This window comes from Urocitellus parryii, chromosome 1, assembly GCF_045843805.1.
Source record: "Urocitellus parryii isolate mUroPar1 chromosome 1, mUroPar1.hap1, whole genome shotgun sequence".
In the NCBI taxonomy this organism is placed as follows: Eukaryota; Metazoa; Chordata; class Mammalia; order Rodentia; family Sciuridae; genus Urocitellus; species Urocitellus parryii.
Window position 1 is genome coordinate 241,342,488 of NC_135531.1, and position 15,089 is coordinate 241,357,576.

The 15,089-nt window shown below is 37.3% G+C and overlaps 1 protein-coding gene across 1 annotated transcript in view; it reads right to left on the bottom strand.

Annotated features, from left to right (window-relative positions):
- Positions 1-2,120: 2,120 nt before the first annotated feature.
- Positions 2,121-15,089, bottom strand: part of Stat4 (signal transducer and activator of transcription 4) — a 90,502-nt gene continuing 77,533 nt past the window's right edge. Inside the window, exons 14-23 of the mRNA XM_026389047.2 lie at positions 13,221-13,304; positions 11,360-11,458; positions 9,077-9,212; positions 7,514-7,563; positions 7,174-7,268; positions 6,601-6,737; positions 6,082-6,273; positions 3,812-3,878; positions 3,311-3,419; positions 2,121-2,202 (exon numbers count right to left, since the gene is read on the bottom strand). Coding sequence (XP_026244832.1) covers positions 2,176-2,202; positions 3,311-3,419; positions 3,812-3,878; positions 6,082-6,273; positions 6,601-6,737; positions 7,174-7,268; positions 7,514-7,563; positions 9,077-9,212; positions 11,360-11,458; positions 13,221-13,304 — 996 coding nt within the window. The 3' untranslated portion in view covers positions 2,121-2,175. The remainder of the gene's footprint in view (positions 2,203-3,310; positions 3,420-3,811; positions 3,879-6,081; positions 6,274-6,600; positions 6,738-7,173; positions 7,269-7,513; positions 7,564-9,076; positions 9,213-11,359; positions 11,459-13,220; positions 13,305-15,089) is intronic.

Consider the following 15,089-nt stretch of genomic DNA (forward strand, 5'->3'; position numbering starts at 1 on the left):
GTTGTTTAGAAGCCCTCGGATTATGGTACTTTCATACCAATTTCACCTAAGTCATAGTTGGCAGAAAAAATATTCTGGGGTAGGATTTGGAAGAAATATGATCTAAATTCTCTTTCCACTATATTGCCAGCTGATACGGCACATCTTATCTTGAACTAACTGTATCCCCAGAAGTCCCCTGACTACAACTCATTACCTTTAAAAATATGATTTCTGAAGTGCAAGATTCACACTCTTGGGTAATAACTCTTTACCCTAGAGTCAAGAACATTTGATTCTTAAGAGAATCAAAATAACATAACAAGAATTCTTAGTTATTTAAAAATAACTACTTATTGAATTCTCAAAATGTGGCCTCTGCCTCATTATATCAAGCAAACTATTGAATTACTTATATTTTCTACCCCCAAATGACAAGCAATGATGGCTGTGATCATATAGGAAACAGTGATATTCCGTCACCATACCCTATTAACAAGCTCCTAAAATTTCTTCTAAAGTAGGTGAGATTCCATGGTACTTTTGAGAAATTCCAAGAATGAGAAACTTCTGCAACCTTTTTTTTTTTTAATATCTAAATCCAATTGTTAGAGCCCATCCTGATAAAATTACCTCTTTGAAGATAAAACTGTAATAATCATGCCCAGCTTTAAGTTATTTTCTTTAGCTTTTGCTGCCAGTTGATGTATATGTCTCAGGAAAGTGGGTTTTGTGAAGGGAAGTAGGGACTGGGAGAATGCACCCTGAGAAAGATGCCATCAGACAGACACCTTAACCTTAAGAGTTCTCTTAGGAGCTTGCAAAGGAGTAAGGGAAGTAGCCTAAGGATGGAGGTATAGTTTGTCTCCTAATAACAATCTAGGATCTAGTTGGGCACCTGTGTATGGGTATATAAAGGATAAGAGATTGAATCTCATTTAAAGGAAAAAGCAAGTTATAGTAAAACTTTTTCCCCCCTTTGAACTCTTTCCCATCAAACAAGCCTCTGCCTGTTTTATTTGCCTGGAGGACAGGAGATGAGTGGAAAGAATACAGTGGAGCCATATATGGAGGGGGAGTTATCTCTGACTCATAAGTCAAGGCTCATGTTGGAGAACAGCCTTGAAATTATTCTGCAATTGGTCATGGCAGGTGCTTTGGTAGTAAAACTTTCTAAACACCTGGCTCAGCAATTTCCATAGGACTCAGCAGACATAGAGAACTCTCCAGATCTTGGGCCTTGGGGGACCCCTCATAATCACTAAGGGCAGTGGCTGAACAGTGGCATCATTAAGCATCCAGTTATGGTGAGGCTAGAACCAAAATAGACTTGCAGCTCATATCAATGCACTGCCATCCAGTAAAGCACCTCCCTTTCCCTCCACCAGGGAAAACCAAAGGAATGGAACTTCATGGGACCAGAGGGTGGTAAAACTGGAAAGGTTCATAAAGCCCATCTCTATTCTAGCCTGTTCTAAAGAATGTGCAACCTGCAGATGAAATCAGTTACTCAAAACCAGAGTTGTTATTTGCCCTGTTTTCATTCTATGAAATTTTTACCCATGTTGTCTGCTTTCAAAGCTTGTAATATCAGCACAATTTGTCCAAGATACCATCAGGAATGGTTCTGGATCCCTCCCCCTAATAGGAGAAGTAGCTCTGGCTGTGATACTAGTAGTTTCGAACCCCATATGGACAATGTCCACCTGGCAATCAAGATGTTTCATTATTCACCTGGGGTTCCTGCAAATTAGTGCTGTTAATGCCTCATCTTTATTTCCATCTCGGATCTACTGTGATGATTCTATTTGGCTTTTTCCTCAGGCCTTCCTGCTGCTTTTGATTAATGTAGGATGACTTTGTTATTCTTGATCTACCCTGAAAAATTCACACTTACACCTTCTAGAACCAAAATCATCAGTAACTCCTGAAAAACAAAATCAGAAATAAGACAAACACATAAGACAATAAAGTCGTCTTATCTTGTAAGTTTATCTGAAGTTTGGGGTTTTAGCATTTCATTCACAACATTCCCATTTGTGGTTGTGTTGCCAGAGAGAGAGGAGCTTCAGACTTCTACCATTTCCTACAAATCGGTATTTACAAGGCTGAAGAAATTACATGTGGTCTTTAGTGAAGAACTGTCTTTGAACTTTTTCGTTTGCTTCCTTCTTTGGGCTGTCAGAGTTCATACTATCATTCAGCAGAATAAGGAGATTTCATCTGAAATTGAAAATTAAATGCTTGGTAAGAAAAATAGTATTTTGCAAATAAAGTACTATTGGAAGGGATTAGACAATTTTCTGCCTAAATACTCCATAATCTTTCTACCATTTCCTATTAAGTATTCACAAAAACATTTGGGGTTGATTAGTTAGAAATAAAAGGCATCTTTTATTTCCTTTCAGTTGGAAATAAAAGGTAGATTAAAGACCAAGTTGAGAAGAAGCTCCATTCATCATACCAAAGATGCAAAGAGGAAATGGGTGCAAAATGTTTTGAACAACCAATAAAAAAAATTAAAATTAAAAAAAAAAGTCGTGAAGGTTCAGTTAGACATGAAAAACTTAGTGAATCAAGCACACCAACATTGAATAAGCTATCAAAGGAGAAAGTGGATTTTCCATCTCTGGAAATCTTCAAAAGAAGGACTGAATACCACTTGATTTATAGCCAGCTACAAATGTCTTATGTTCAGGGTCCCTCTGAGATTCTATTCTGATTTATGTTCAATTTCACATAAATGGAGTTTTGAACCCCAGGATGGGAATAAAAACAAATAGAATGCATCGTGAGTAACATTCTTGCGTTATAGATTATGACCCAATTCTCCAAAAGAATATCAATATGATGCTATTAATTGGTTTTCAGAGACTATTTGGAGAGTCTCCAGGAACTAGTAAGCAAGCAACAATCAAGAAAAATTGGAATTGATGCTGCTTAAACTGTTAAAACATAGATATTAAATCAGGCTTATGAATATTGACTAATATGTGTTGTTCACTATAGTGAAGAGAGAGTTGGGGACTGTTGGTGTCAATGGCCACAGCAGAGACAGTGCTTTGGAGTGGTGTATAGGAATATTTTGCCCTTGGTGGTTTTGACGGAAAGAACTCAAAGTAGTCCTAGAAAGCTTAGGTGTCTGCCTTCAACAACTGTAACATTAGTAACACACAGGACCACACAGATATGCCTTATGTTATGCTCATGAATTTGTACCATTCCATGGTTGTTTTCTCCCTGCCCAGGCAGTACATCACCCCCTTGAGGTCACACACAACCTTTGCTTCATGGGAAATGCCCCGGACCAGGAATGGAAAAGGGAACATACTGCAGTTTCAATCGTTGCCGGACTCAGATTTTCTCTCAACACTGCATATACACTTGGAGACATGGGAAGAAGGTCTGATGGAGACTGTGGCTCAGTGGAATCACTTCGGCTTAAAGAGATAACAAGTTAATATTATAAGCATTAGAACATAAAAGCCATGGTGATGTACTGCATCTGAGGCTCACTTCTAGGGCTTCATCTGTTTGTGACACTGAGCTGCCTAATTCATCATTTCATATCAGAGCATTCAATCTGCTATGGAATATATGGCATATAAAATGGCAGCTTTATAATTCCAGGCATTATAGACTACATAAGTTGCACTCTGAAGACTAGCTTTATGTGTTAAAGGAAATGAGTCATAAAATGCTTCATTGGACATTAAAATGTTTTATTCTCAGTTATATGTACTCTGCTCTACACCCTTGAATCTTTTATAGGAAAGCTTTTTTAAGAATTAATTCAATAATAAATATTTTACACATGACTAAGATTACTCACATTGTTGAAATGGGGATAAAAACGGAAGGAACATAACCTTTGTCTCCCCTCTCTGTTGGTCTTGCAACTGGAAAAGAAAGGCACAACGTTGGGGAAACATTAACATTATTGATGAAATTAGGAAAAAAAAAAGACAAGAAAAATGTCAACAATGCTAAAAGGAGAAAGGAGAATGCAACCAAATGTATTTGAATAGCCATCTACATAAACATACAATGTACAAGAAGAGAAAGGAAAGTCTCTTGGAAGGACTTTACATAGTAATGTCTCTAAAAAGTGTGAGAAAAGTTGAGAATCCTGTCTTCTATGTTGCATTTAAATTTGATTATAAGGACCAATTTATTTATATATGGGGCATTCATATCAATCCATTATTATTACACAACTATTGGAAGCACCAACCTCATCATCCCTAAAAGTGACACTGTACCATACTGCTATGAATACTGTTGGAACAGTGGTGTGCAAGCCTTACTTTGGAAACTCATTGAACTTGGACTTGTTCTAATTTTCCAACTGTAATTTGTTGAAGTGACATTTGTATTTTATTTTATATAGAATGTTACTTAAAAGTTGCAGGTTTTTTTGGGGGGGGGAAGGTTTTGTTTTCTTTTGTATGGGGTTTTTTTTTTTTTTCTTTTTTTCTTTTTTGGTTGTTGTTTGTTTCAGAGAAAATGAAGTCAGGTGTCAGGAAGTTACAAGACAATGTGCAGATATTTTGTTACTATTGCTGAAGATTTTCCCCTTTTAAATTTTTTATTAGAGACAGGGTCTTGCTGAGTTGCTTAGGGCCCTCACTAAGTTGTCGAGCCTGGGTTTGAACTCAAGATCTTCCTGTCTCAGATTACAGGCGTGTACCACTGCACCCGGCTAAGATTTTTACAGGTTATACATGCAGTCATCCCTTGGTATCTGTGGAGGATTGGTCCCAGAAATCCCAGAAGACACCAAAAACCTTGGATGCTCATGTTCTTTTTTATGTAAAATTGTATGACATGGGTATATTACCTACACACATCTTCCCATATAGCAGATTGAATGCTCTGATGTTAAATAATTGTTATACTTTATTGTTTAGGAAATAATGACAAGAAAAGGTCTGTATATGTTCAGCACAGATGAAATCTTTTTTTTTAAAAGAGAGAGTGAGAGAGGAGAGAGAGAGAGAGAGAGAGAGAGAGAGAGAGAGAGAGAGAGAGAATTTTTAATATTTATTTTTTAGTTCTCGGCAGACACAACATCTTTGACATCTTTGTTGGTATGTGGTGCTGAGGATCGAACCTGGGCCGCACGCATGCCAGGCGAGCGCGCTACCGCTTGAGCCACATCCCCAGCCCCACAGATGAAATCTTAAAAATACAATTTTGATCCTTGGCTGCAGATGCAGAAACTATGGCAACAGAGGACCAACTGTACTTTCATTAAAGAAGCAGAGTGGTGAACTTGCCTTATAATTATATAGCTAACAGTGAATTTTCTTTCATGTATTCCATAAATATTTACTGAATCTCTGTTTTGGCCAGGTACTATTCTAGGCCCTTAAGCTATGCCAGGAACAGTAGGTTAAGAGAGCACAGACCCCCATGTTCCCTTGCTGGCATACAAACACTCTCCGTGTTGTAAGATTATAGTAAGGTGAAAAATATAAAATGTATAAGCCCTTGGGTTCCTCTGCACAAGACTTGCCTTACTTTTTTCTTTTTTTTTTTTTTTGTACCAGGGATTGAACCCATGGGTATTTTACCACTGAGCCACATCCCCAGCCCTTTTTATGTTTTATTTTGAAACAGGGTCTCGCTAAGTTGTGTGAGACCTCATTAAATTACTAAGACTGGCTTTGAACTTGACATCCTCCTGCCTCAGCCTCCTGAGCCTCTGGGATTATAGGTACGCACCATCACACCTGGCTTGCCTTACTTTTAAAAGCTTTTAATCATTACCTCCTCTTCTTTCCCTTTTCCTGTCAGAGAAGGGAAGTTAGTATCATTCCTATTTTATGAAGGAGAAACCCTTAGGAGAGGCGGTGAGAAGCCCTGCGGCAAGGATAGAGTCTGGTTGCAGATACTAGTTACTACTCTGCTAATGTCAGACAGTCTAGCAGACCTCAGGAATCACTGAAGTACCACTTCATTTCTAAGGCTTTGCTCTCCACATGCCCCTTAGATCTTGCAAAGATCAAAATAAATAAAGAAGAGGAACTTCATTTACTTTGTTCTAATATGACATTATTTTCCAAAATTATAAGAAGAAATAAACAGAAAGAACCTTACCCTCACATGGCTGGGAGCTGTAGTGTTTACCAAAGGCTTTGTCTTTGGGAATGTCAGGATATAGGTACTTCAGAGGGTTTTCTGGAATGTTTTCAGCCATAATAACCTTGTAGTCTCGAAGGATGTCAGCAAATGGCAGAGCAGACAACCGGCCTTTGTTGTAGGGTTCTACAGAGTGGAATCGTACTTCTCCTGAAAAACCAGAGATCAGAGGAATGTTCAGGTTACTGCAGATGTTCTTTGTGATGGTTCCTCCTGCCCACATTTTCTTCATGGTTGAAATACACGCCAGGCCTTCTGCAGTCGTGACAGTACAGTTTGTACATGTGATAGAGTGTGACCATACAGGCTTTCAGAATTCATGGTATCCTGTTCTGGGACAACTGCACCAACCAACGTTCAAACTCGATGGACGTTTGATAAACAGAGCAATACACCATGCACTTCTGAGAACTGAAATGCCAATAACCAAACTCAAGAATGCTAAATTCATGTGAATCAACTGTAGTGAGTACATACCGTTTTCAGAGTGGTCCACCCAGGTGAAAGTTATTCCTCCAAGATGGCTTTCACTGAATCTTAATAAAAAGGTCCCAGGCATTTTGTCTTTGAGCAGGAGCCGTTCCTTTTCTTTGCTAACGAAGCCCATGACATACCTGAAAACAGAAGAATGCATAGTTTCAACTGATCATTACTGCATTTGCATTTATTTAATTTATAAAGAATAGACCTAAAGTTTTTCTTAATATTTATTTTTCAATTAGAGTTGGGCACAATACCTTTATTGTATTTATTTATTTTTATGTGGTGCTGAGGATCGAACCCAGGGCCTCGCACATGCTAGGCGAGTGCTCTACCACTGAGCCACAACCCCAGACCTAAAGTTTGTTTTATGCGTAATCAAAAGTCAATTGTACCTGAGATACTCATATTCAGATATGCATATTAATACCCTCTGAAGATGGTAAGAAATTACAAGAATTTTTATTTATATGACACAAAACATGCTTGAAAGAGAAAGAAATGGAAACAAAATCAATAAGAATAAAAAAAAGAACTTAACTCATATGGACAATATAGCCCATAGCTCACCCATCAATCCAAAGAGGAAGAATGTGTTTCTTAATCAGGTCCAGTATGGCTTCAAGCCATGTCCAAAAGGTAAATGATTTACCAGGTAAGTGTTCCTATTAAAATAAATAAGCATATTAGGACAATGATTATTGAAACAGTACAGTGACAATGAAATAATAATTCAGGTTCTCATTTTCCAATAAATATTTTCTTTAAACTGGACAACACTTCCTTAAAAAAATCATATCTAGCAAATCTTCAAATCCCCAGGTTTTATGGAGGCTTAGAGAGAAGCATTACTTTAAAAAAAAAAAAAAAACAGTATCTAAATGATATTCCCCCCATCCCCAGTTTGTACCTTGCAGAACTTGGCCCAGGTGAGGTGACCATCACTGTAGTTAGATTGGACTAAAATGAAGAAAAAATGATTTTTAAAAAATCAAACAATGAAACTCTTCAATTTTGTGCTCAATTTAGATGTTTTTCCCTCCCTCTCAACATTTCTTCACACCTGCAATGGGTTTACACTTTACAGATAGGTATGGTACAAATATATCTCCCTCGCTCCTAAGAAGTTCATCATTTAGGAAAAAAGATTTTTGATGGAGGAGTTAACCATAAGTTTAAGCATCTCCATGAATGGACCAGAGGGAAGGAAGGAAGCCACTCCAGGAAGTGAGAATAATGTTGGTCAAGGCGTGGTGGACATGAACATGGCAAGAGCAGCCTAGTGCCAGTGAATGAACTTTATGAAATAAATTTATATAAATTAGAGGTGACTGTATTATCAGAAATCTAGCTTATTAAAATGAAAAGAACTGTCTAGAAACCCATGAGGCAACAGGCAAGCATCAGTTGTTTTGATCCAGAGCAGTGAAAGGATACCACTTTCTACCTAAATTTTTAAGGAAACTATACTTACAAATAATTTGATAAAGAATTGAAAGGATATGGTTGCTGTCTGCACTATATATAAATGTTATTTACTCATTAACAAATATTTATTGAATGCCTACTATTGCTGTTTAAGAATTAAATAAGGATCCAAAAAGATATTTGCACTAAATACATGTTGTACTGTTTCCCAAAGTCCTGATTTATTTAAATATCTATTGATAAGATAATAGATGCAAATGGTAACAATCCTGCTTCACATGTCATACTTAAATTTGCTGCTATATCTGTGCATTTTGGGCCCTTCTTCCACTAGAAAGTCATACAGATCCAATTTGAACTCTTTTTTTTTTTGGTATAAATGTGTTCATTCTTGACTTGTCAAAGTGCAGATATCTTTTAAAATTCTTTTAGACAAAGCTTAGACTATAATCAGTACATGTAATACCAGTGAAGCTATTTTGTCAACTTTAGAAACCTCAGGCAAAGCCGAAACTTTCTCAATTTGCAGAATTAAATTATTACTAGGTGTTTCCAATTTTCTATTAAAGTTTCCTTTACTTGTGAGGGAATCAGTCATTTTCCAGTTGGTTAATGTCAGTTGAGATATTAACATGAAAGATCAAGGCATCACTAAGGCTTCACATTATCTTCAGTAGAAAGGGCTTAATAACACCTGGAAACTGGTGTGTGCAGTGGAAAGGACAGGCTTTCGAACTGGCCCTACCCTGCCCAAGACTTGACTGTATGTACTAGCCATGGAGTGTGTCAGTCACTTGACCTCTGAACTTTGGCATCCTCATCTTTATAATGGATAGAATAATATGGGCCTTGAAGAACTTTTGTGGGAATTAAAGATAATACAGCACTTGTGCCTGGCAATATAGTAGACACTCAATAAACTGTAATAATCATTAGTAGTAGTAGTGGTAGTAATATCATTCTGGTTCTTTAAAATGCTCAAGTGCCAAAAAAAAAAAAAAAAAAAAAAAAAAAAGGCAAAGCATCTGTCTCTACCAGTTCTCACCTGTAAGCTTCTCTGCCAGCATATTGAGTTGATCTGAATTAAGGCCACGACCAACATATGATGAAAACTGCCAGCTCATCACTTCCAGGAGTTGACTCAAAGTGGCAGATGGAGGATTATTAAAGAAAACCAAGTTCTGAAATAGAGTTGTTATGATGATTATGGTTGTTAATTACACTGAACATATTGTAATTCAATATATGGAATTCCTGATTTGAACTCTTGGTCAATTCAGTTAACAATACAGAATGAAATTTTACTTTGTTCTTTTTTTTAAGAGTGATCTTGTTTTTTCCTAAAGGGCTTTTTGTGTAACATTATACAAGAGTTTCATCTTTCCTGAATCATTTGGTATCTCTTAATTTTCCCTGGACTTTCAACTATCAATCATATTAGACAAGTGTTTAACACTGTTCCAACAAATAATTGGACAGATACTCTTTTTCTGAAATAATCTTAAATGAAACATATCATGTTTTTAAATTGGCTCATCATGAGTAGGCACAAGTTATACTTTGGCGAGACCAGTCATCCCAAAGTACAAGAAACACCAGAAGTCTCAGGACAAGGAAAGTAATCCTACAATGTGGAGCTCATGATTAACCTCAGACTGCTGTTTTATGGATAGTATAGTAGTATTTTCTTATTTTGCTCTAGATAGGAGAATATTCTCAATGATCAACTAGTGATGAGGTTGTTTGTGCCCCAAACTGAGTCAACAATAGAACATAAGACCTCATCCCAGATTATGGGAAAGCAGATAGATGTGAAAGGCAGGTTTTCCAAGAAGAGGAGAAGGGGAAGAATTGAGAACTGTAGTGCACCTGGAGGAGGTCATAGGTGAACATGAGCTAAACTGGGAAGCAAGGAAAAGATCCAAGAGACTCTAGGGAGGTGGTAATGGAAGAAGATACAATATCCAACAAGAAAGGGGGATAGGAGGATGGGGAAGGAAGAGAAAGAGTTTCTAGGAAGGAAGTTTCCTTGCACCTGAAAAAATGGACAGAGAGCCCAGAATATAATAAAATAAAAGTGTAAGAGTTTAGGTTTCCTAGCAGGCTAGAATTAAGAAATCCAATTTAATTGTTCAGCTGGGTTTGTAAGTAGGCTGTGACTTTGTTGGAGGAGCTATACTCGCCCTCAGTCTCCAGATTCTCAGGCTGAACCGAAGTAATCTGGGAGAGTCGGTGGGATGACTAAGGTGGCTTTCAAACAGAGGCCTCTAAGCAAACCAAATGTGTTGCGGTGCTGTGAGGCTGGAGGACAAGAGTTATCCCATCTCTCCTCCTATGCCCTGGAGTTGGAAGAAATGAACTCACTAGAGTTGAAGCCATGCATATGGAACTCTCTGCAGCCTTCCTCCGGGCACTCCATCTGTCTCAGATGACAGGGCACCCAAGGCTCAGGTGGAATAGGGCTGAAGAATTCTCCATATTAAGAACATTGGGTTGAAGGTGAAGAACACTTACAGCGAACCTATTGTGGCTTTGTTCTAATTGCTGGGATCTATTGTGAAGAAATTGATTCCTTTGGAGGGAACATTTGCTTTGAATTAAGAAGAAATGTTACTTACATCTGACCCGTTTTCTGTAGATCTTGGTGATTTCCAGACAACACACTGAGGTTTAGTGAGAAGGGCTCAGGGGAAGTGCTAACTCATCTTTTGTGCCAATGCCTCCTTGGTTTTCTTGAGTCTATAGTAGCGCCTATAACCACCAGATGGCACTAAAACCCAGCTGAAGCCTGGGAGGGATAAAATCTACATAAAATTGACTCAAAAATTTGTGCTGTCAGAGGATAGTTAGGCAAGATTGATGAATATTCTAGGGACTTATTTGGAAACCAATTCTCTAACTTCATAGAAGAGACTGTAGGTAAAAGGTGGGGCCAGAAGAAGCTAAGGAGATGAGATAACAAATTCTGACGGCGGCAGTCGGTTGAAAATTCTAAGGCAAAGGAGCTTCCCTACAGTCGAGTTAACCCTTGAACTCTGTGATGCATGTTGTTGGGAGAAGACCAGCCTCTCAGAAGTGACCAATACCTGTCTGTCATTTTTGCTAGCCAGAACTCTCTCAGGGTTCAAGTACATCAGCATATATTACTTTAAATATGAAATGAAAGGAACTATGAAACTATAAATGAATAACTCACAAACACATGCCTTTGTGGACACATGCGCATGCATGCACATAAACAAATACACCACTTTTAGACAGATGGGCTTTGTTGACAATAAAACAAATCAAATAGAATGAAAAGAGGCAAAAGGAGTGGAAACGCTACCTGGGAATCATTGGTTGACACATTGTACCAAATGATGGATGCCCATGCGTTAGGTAACTGGCTGACATTGGAAATCATCACCACAGGTAATGAGCTGGTCTGGTTAAAAAAAAAAAAAAAGTATTACAGGTGGTCCTACATTACATTGATCTTACACTTGATCCTCCAAAGACCCATCTCAAGTCCACCCCACTCTCCCAATTCCGATGCTCGTGTTGGCTGATCACTAACATGACCCCTGAAGGCAGCAGAACTTTTGAGCATGTATGAGCCAGGGATGCAGGAAGAGCAGGAGTCCTTTCAGAGTGCTTAGGCAGCTTTCCTAACATCTTCCTTGACATCCTGTAAATATCCAAACTTTCTCATGTCACTTCTACAACTGCAACTAATTAGAAATTCTATTGATTTAGCACCTGTCCTCTTTATTGTTGCATTTTAAAATATGAATTTAAATTTACCTCTGGCGAATCAGTAGATTCAAATTACCATCTAACACCTTATTATCATCAGTACTAGATGTGGGAGATTTTATTGCACAAGGTCGAGAGGTAAGGTATAATAAGAGCCAGAGCTGCCTGCCTACTGCTTCAGAACTGAATTTAGTTCTATTGGTAATGTGATTTTCTACCTTATGGAATGAGCAGGCTCTCTCAGACTAGCCAGAGAGACTAATCAACTTACAGCAATCCCTTCCTAATGACAGACATCATATTCCTATGGGCAGTAAAATACTCAGTTGAGGAAATTAACAGTTCATGGAAACAGGTTTAGGAAAAGAGAAGAGGAAGGAGCCTGTGGAAGATTTACAAATGTGTTTGCATTCATTAAATAAAAGAGCAAAGGCAGAATTCTCTTACAATGCACTCCACCAACCTGATCATATCAGGATGTGTGAAACTGTGCTTGTTCATTCATGTACTAATTTGCTCATTTTATTCAACAAATATTGAGCATCTACCATGTGCTAGGTATTGTGCACTGACTAAGGTGTACAAGCAAGGCTGTGTCCTGCCTTCAAGGGGCTCATAATCAACCACATTCAATTTAATACCCAAAGCTTTATTAATTGTGTCTTTGGATTCCATGGTCACTGTTAGAAGAGGATCGACCAAAAGCAATGTATTGCCAATGTTTTATTGTTTTTCTTTGTTTATTGTGTTAGAGAAATCTTCCTTCTAAGACATTTTTATATAAATTTAAAAAAAAATATATCACCACATGACATGGTCCAAGGACACGGACTTTGTTTTATGCTTTCCACTTGGTATTTGTGACTCAGAAAAATCCCAGAAAACAAACAAGCAAAAATGCAACGTAGGCAACAAATTATTCAACACATATTAAACTCATAATCCTATGAAACTTTGTCATTTATATTTAACCAGGATAGCATTTAAAAAATTATTTGTTCTTTTTAGATATACATGACAGTAAAGTGCATTTTGACATATTATACATACATGGAGTATAACTTATTCTAATTTGGATCCCATTTTTGTGGTTGTACATGATGTGGAGTTTCACTGTAGTGTATTCGTATATAAACATAGGAACTTTTTGTCCAATGCATTTCACTATCTTTCCTACTCCCATCACCCCTCCCTTTCCTTCATTGCTCTTTGTCTAATCCAATGAACTTCTGTTCTTCCCTCTTTCCCCTTATTGTGTGTTAGCATCTGCATATCCGAACAGAATAACATGTTAACTATTTAGTGAACATTTGACATATTGCTTTTCTAAAGTAAAACAAAAAATAAAACGGAACTACTAAAACCTAGAAAAGATAAAGCTTTCACCTACAATGTTGAACAATTCCTGCAAATATTACTAGAAAATAGTAGATATTTCTTGAAACACCTACCTCCAAATCGATGGTCAGGCCATAGAGGCAGATCTGTGTCTCAAAGGTTATGGAATGAAGCTCCTCAGTCACCATGTGACAGCCCTTAGAGAGAAGCAAATACATTATCTTACAAAGGCATACCTACTAATATTAGACCTATTTCTAAAAAGTTAATAAACTTCAAAGTAAACGTCCCCAAACATTTCTTATTGCTGAGCATTCTCTCTTATTGTTTTAAAAGTTATATGCAGAGTTTGAGAAATCTTCATTTCTACAAACAGGATGATTTTAAGTATCCAAAACAACATAATTTCTGGCTTTTAAAATCCAAGCATATTTTCATCAGTTGAAATACAGACAAGTTGTTCTTTATTTTAATTTTTAAAAATTAGTTCTTTTGATTTACCAAATATTAATAAAAATGTGTGTCTGTGTGTGTGTGTAGAGAAGCAACTCCTAGTGTTCTAATGAATTTGTTTCAAAAGAAAGCAAGATTTTCTTCTGGGTTAAACATGCTAGGTGAGATATGTGTGCTATTCTCTGTTTGCTCTGCTAAGAGAGTTTTATTCACTTTCTAGTAAAGCAAAATCATAATTTGGATCCCTCAGTGAGATGTAGGAGAATAAGGAGTGAGGGTGGAAATAAGAACCCTGGGGTTGGAAGCACTGGCTGCTGAGGCTGCAGATAGAAGAGGCAGAATAGGAAGTGAGTGAAGAGCGTCAGGCCATGTGGTGAGGCCTCCATCCCTCTCCAGCCTGGGTTTACCTTATGGAGCAGAACAATCAGGAGAGGCTCTGCAGTCAGGCCAAGCTGTGGACAGGGGTGAGGTACCATGCCCAAAAGAGGACAATTCTATGAAAGTTCATGGTGAAGCTCTTGCCTACTTCCCTGATATCTGGACTGCTCAGGGTGAGGCTTAAAGCCTCCAGGAAGGACATTTTTTAAAGTGGATCAGACCAAGAAAAAAGAACTTATCCGTGCGGCCCTTTGGGGGTCCCTCTGCCATGAAACAACCAGGACCCTATATTCACTCTAAAGTCTACAGTTCCCCAAATGCACATAGAACTTTCAGGCAGCCTTTTAGTGCCCTTAATTTTAAACAGCAAGCTAACAATCGTCAGACATTTGACAAAGACTGCCACATGAAAAACAGATGAAAAATTAAAAAAAAACTCAGAAGATAATGCCAAAGATAGGAATTATGGGGGCTGGGGTTGTAGCTCAGTGGTAGAGCACTTGCCTAGCCCATGTGAAGCACTGGCTCTGATCCTCAGCACCACATAAAAATCAGTCAATAAATAAAATAAAGGTATTGTGTCCATATACAACTAAAAATATATATTTTAAAAAAGACAAACTATAATAAAAATGAATACTTGGCTCAGTTTCAACAAATAAATGGCAAATCAAACAATTATAATGGGTAGGTATTGCCTGGATACTACTTTGCAAGAACTAATCATAAGAAGGCCTTTTCTTGACACAATGGAGAAATTTGAACAAGCAAGGTCTGATCAAGGAATAATTTTAAGGAATTATTATTATTATTATTACTATATTGTGATAAGGGTACTGTGTTTAAGAACTTTATATACTGCTGATACTTTCTGCTGAAATATCAATGAGTAAGAAGCTATATTACTTGGAATTTAAAGACATATAAAAAATGTTTGTGTATAGGAAAAAAAACAGATGAAACAAGATAGCCAAAATGTCAATTATTGCTAAAATTAGATGTTACATAAATGGGAGTTAATTGTATTTTATACTTTTATGTATATTTGAAAATTTTCATAAGTTTCTTAAACTGCTTTATAAAATTATGTAACAAATGTCAGTGTAACAAGAATAGGAAACTATTAAAAGGTACATTCAGAAAATAATAAC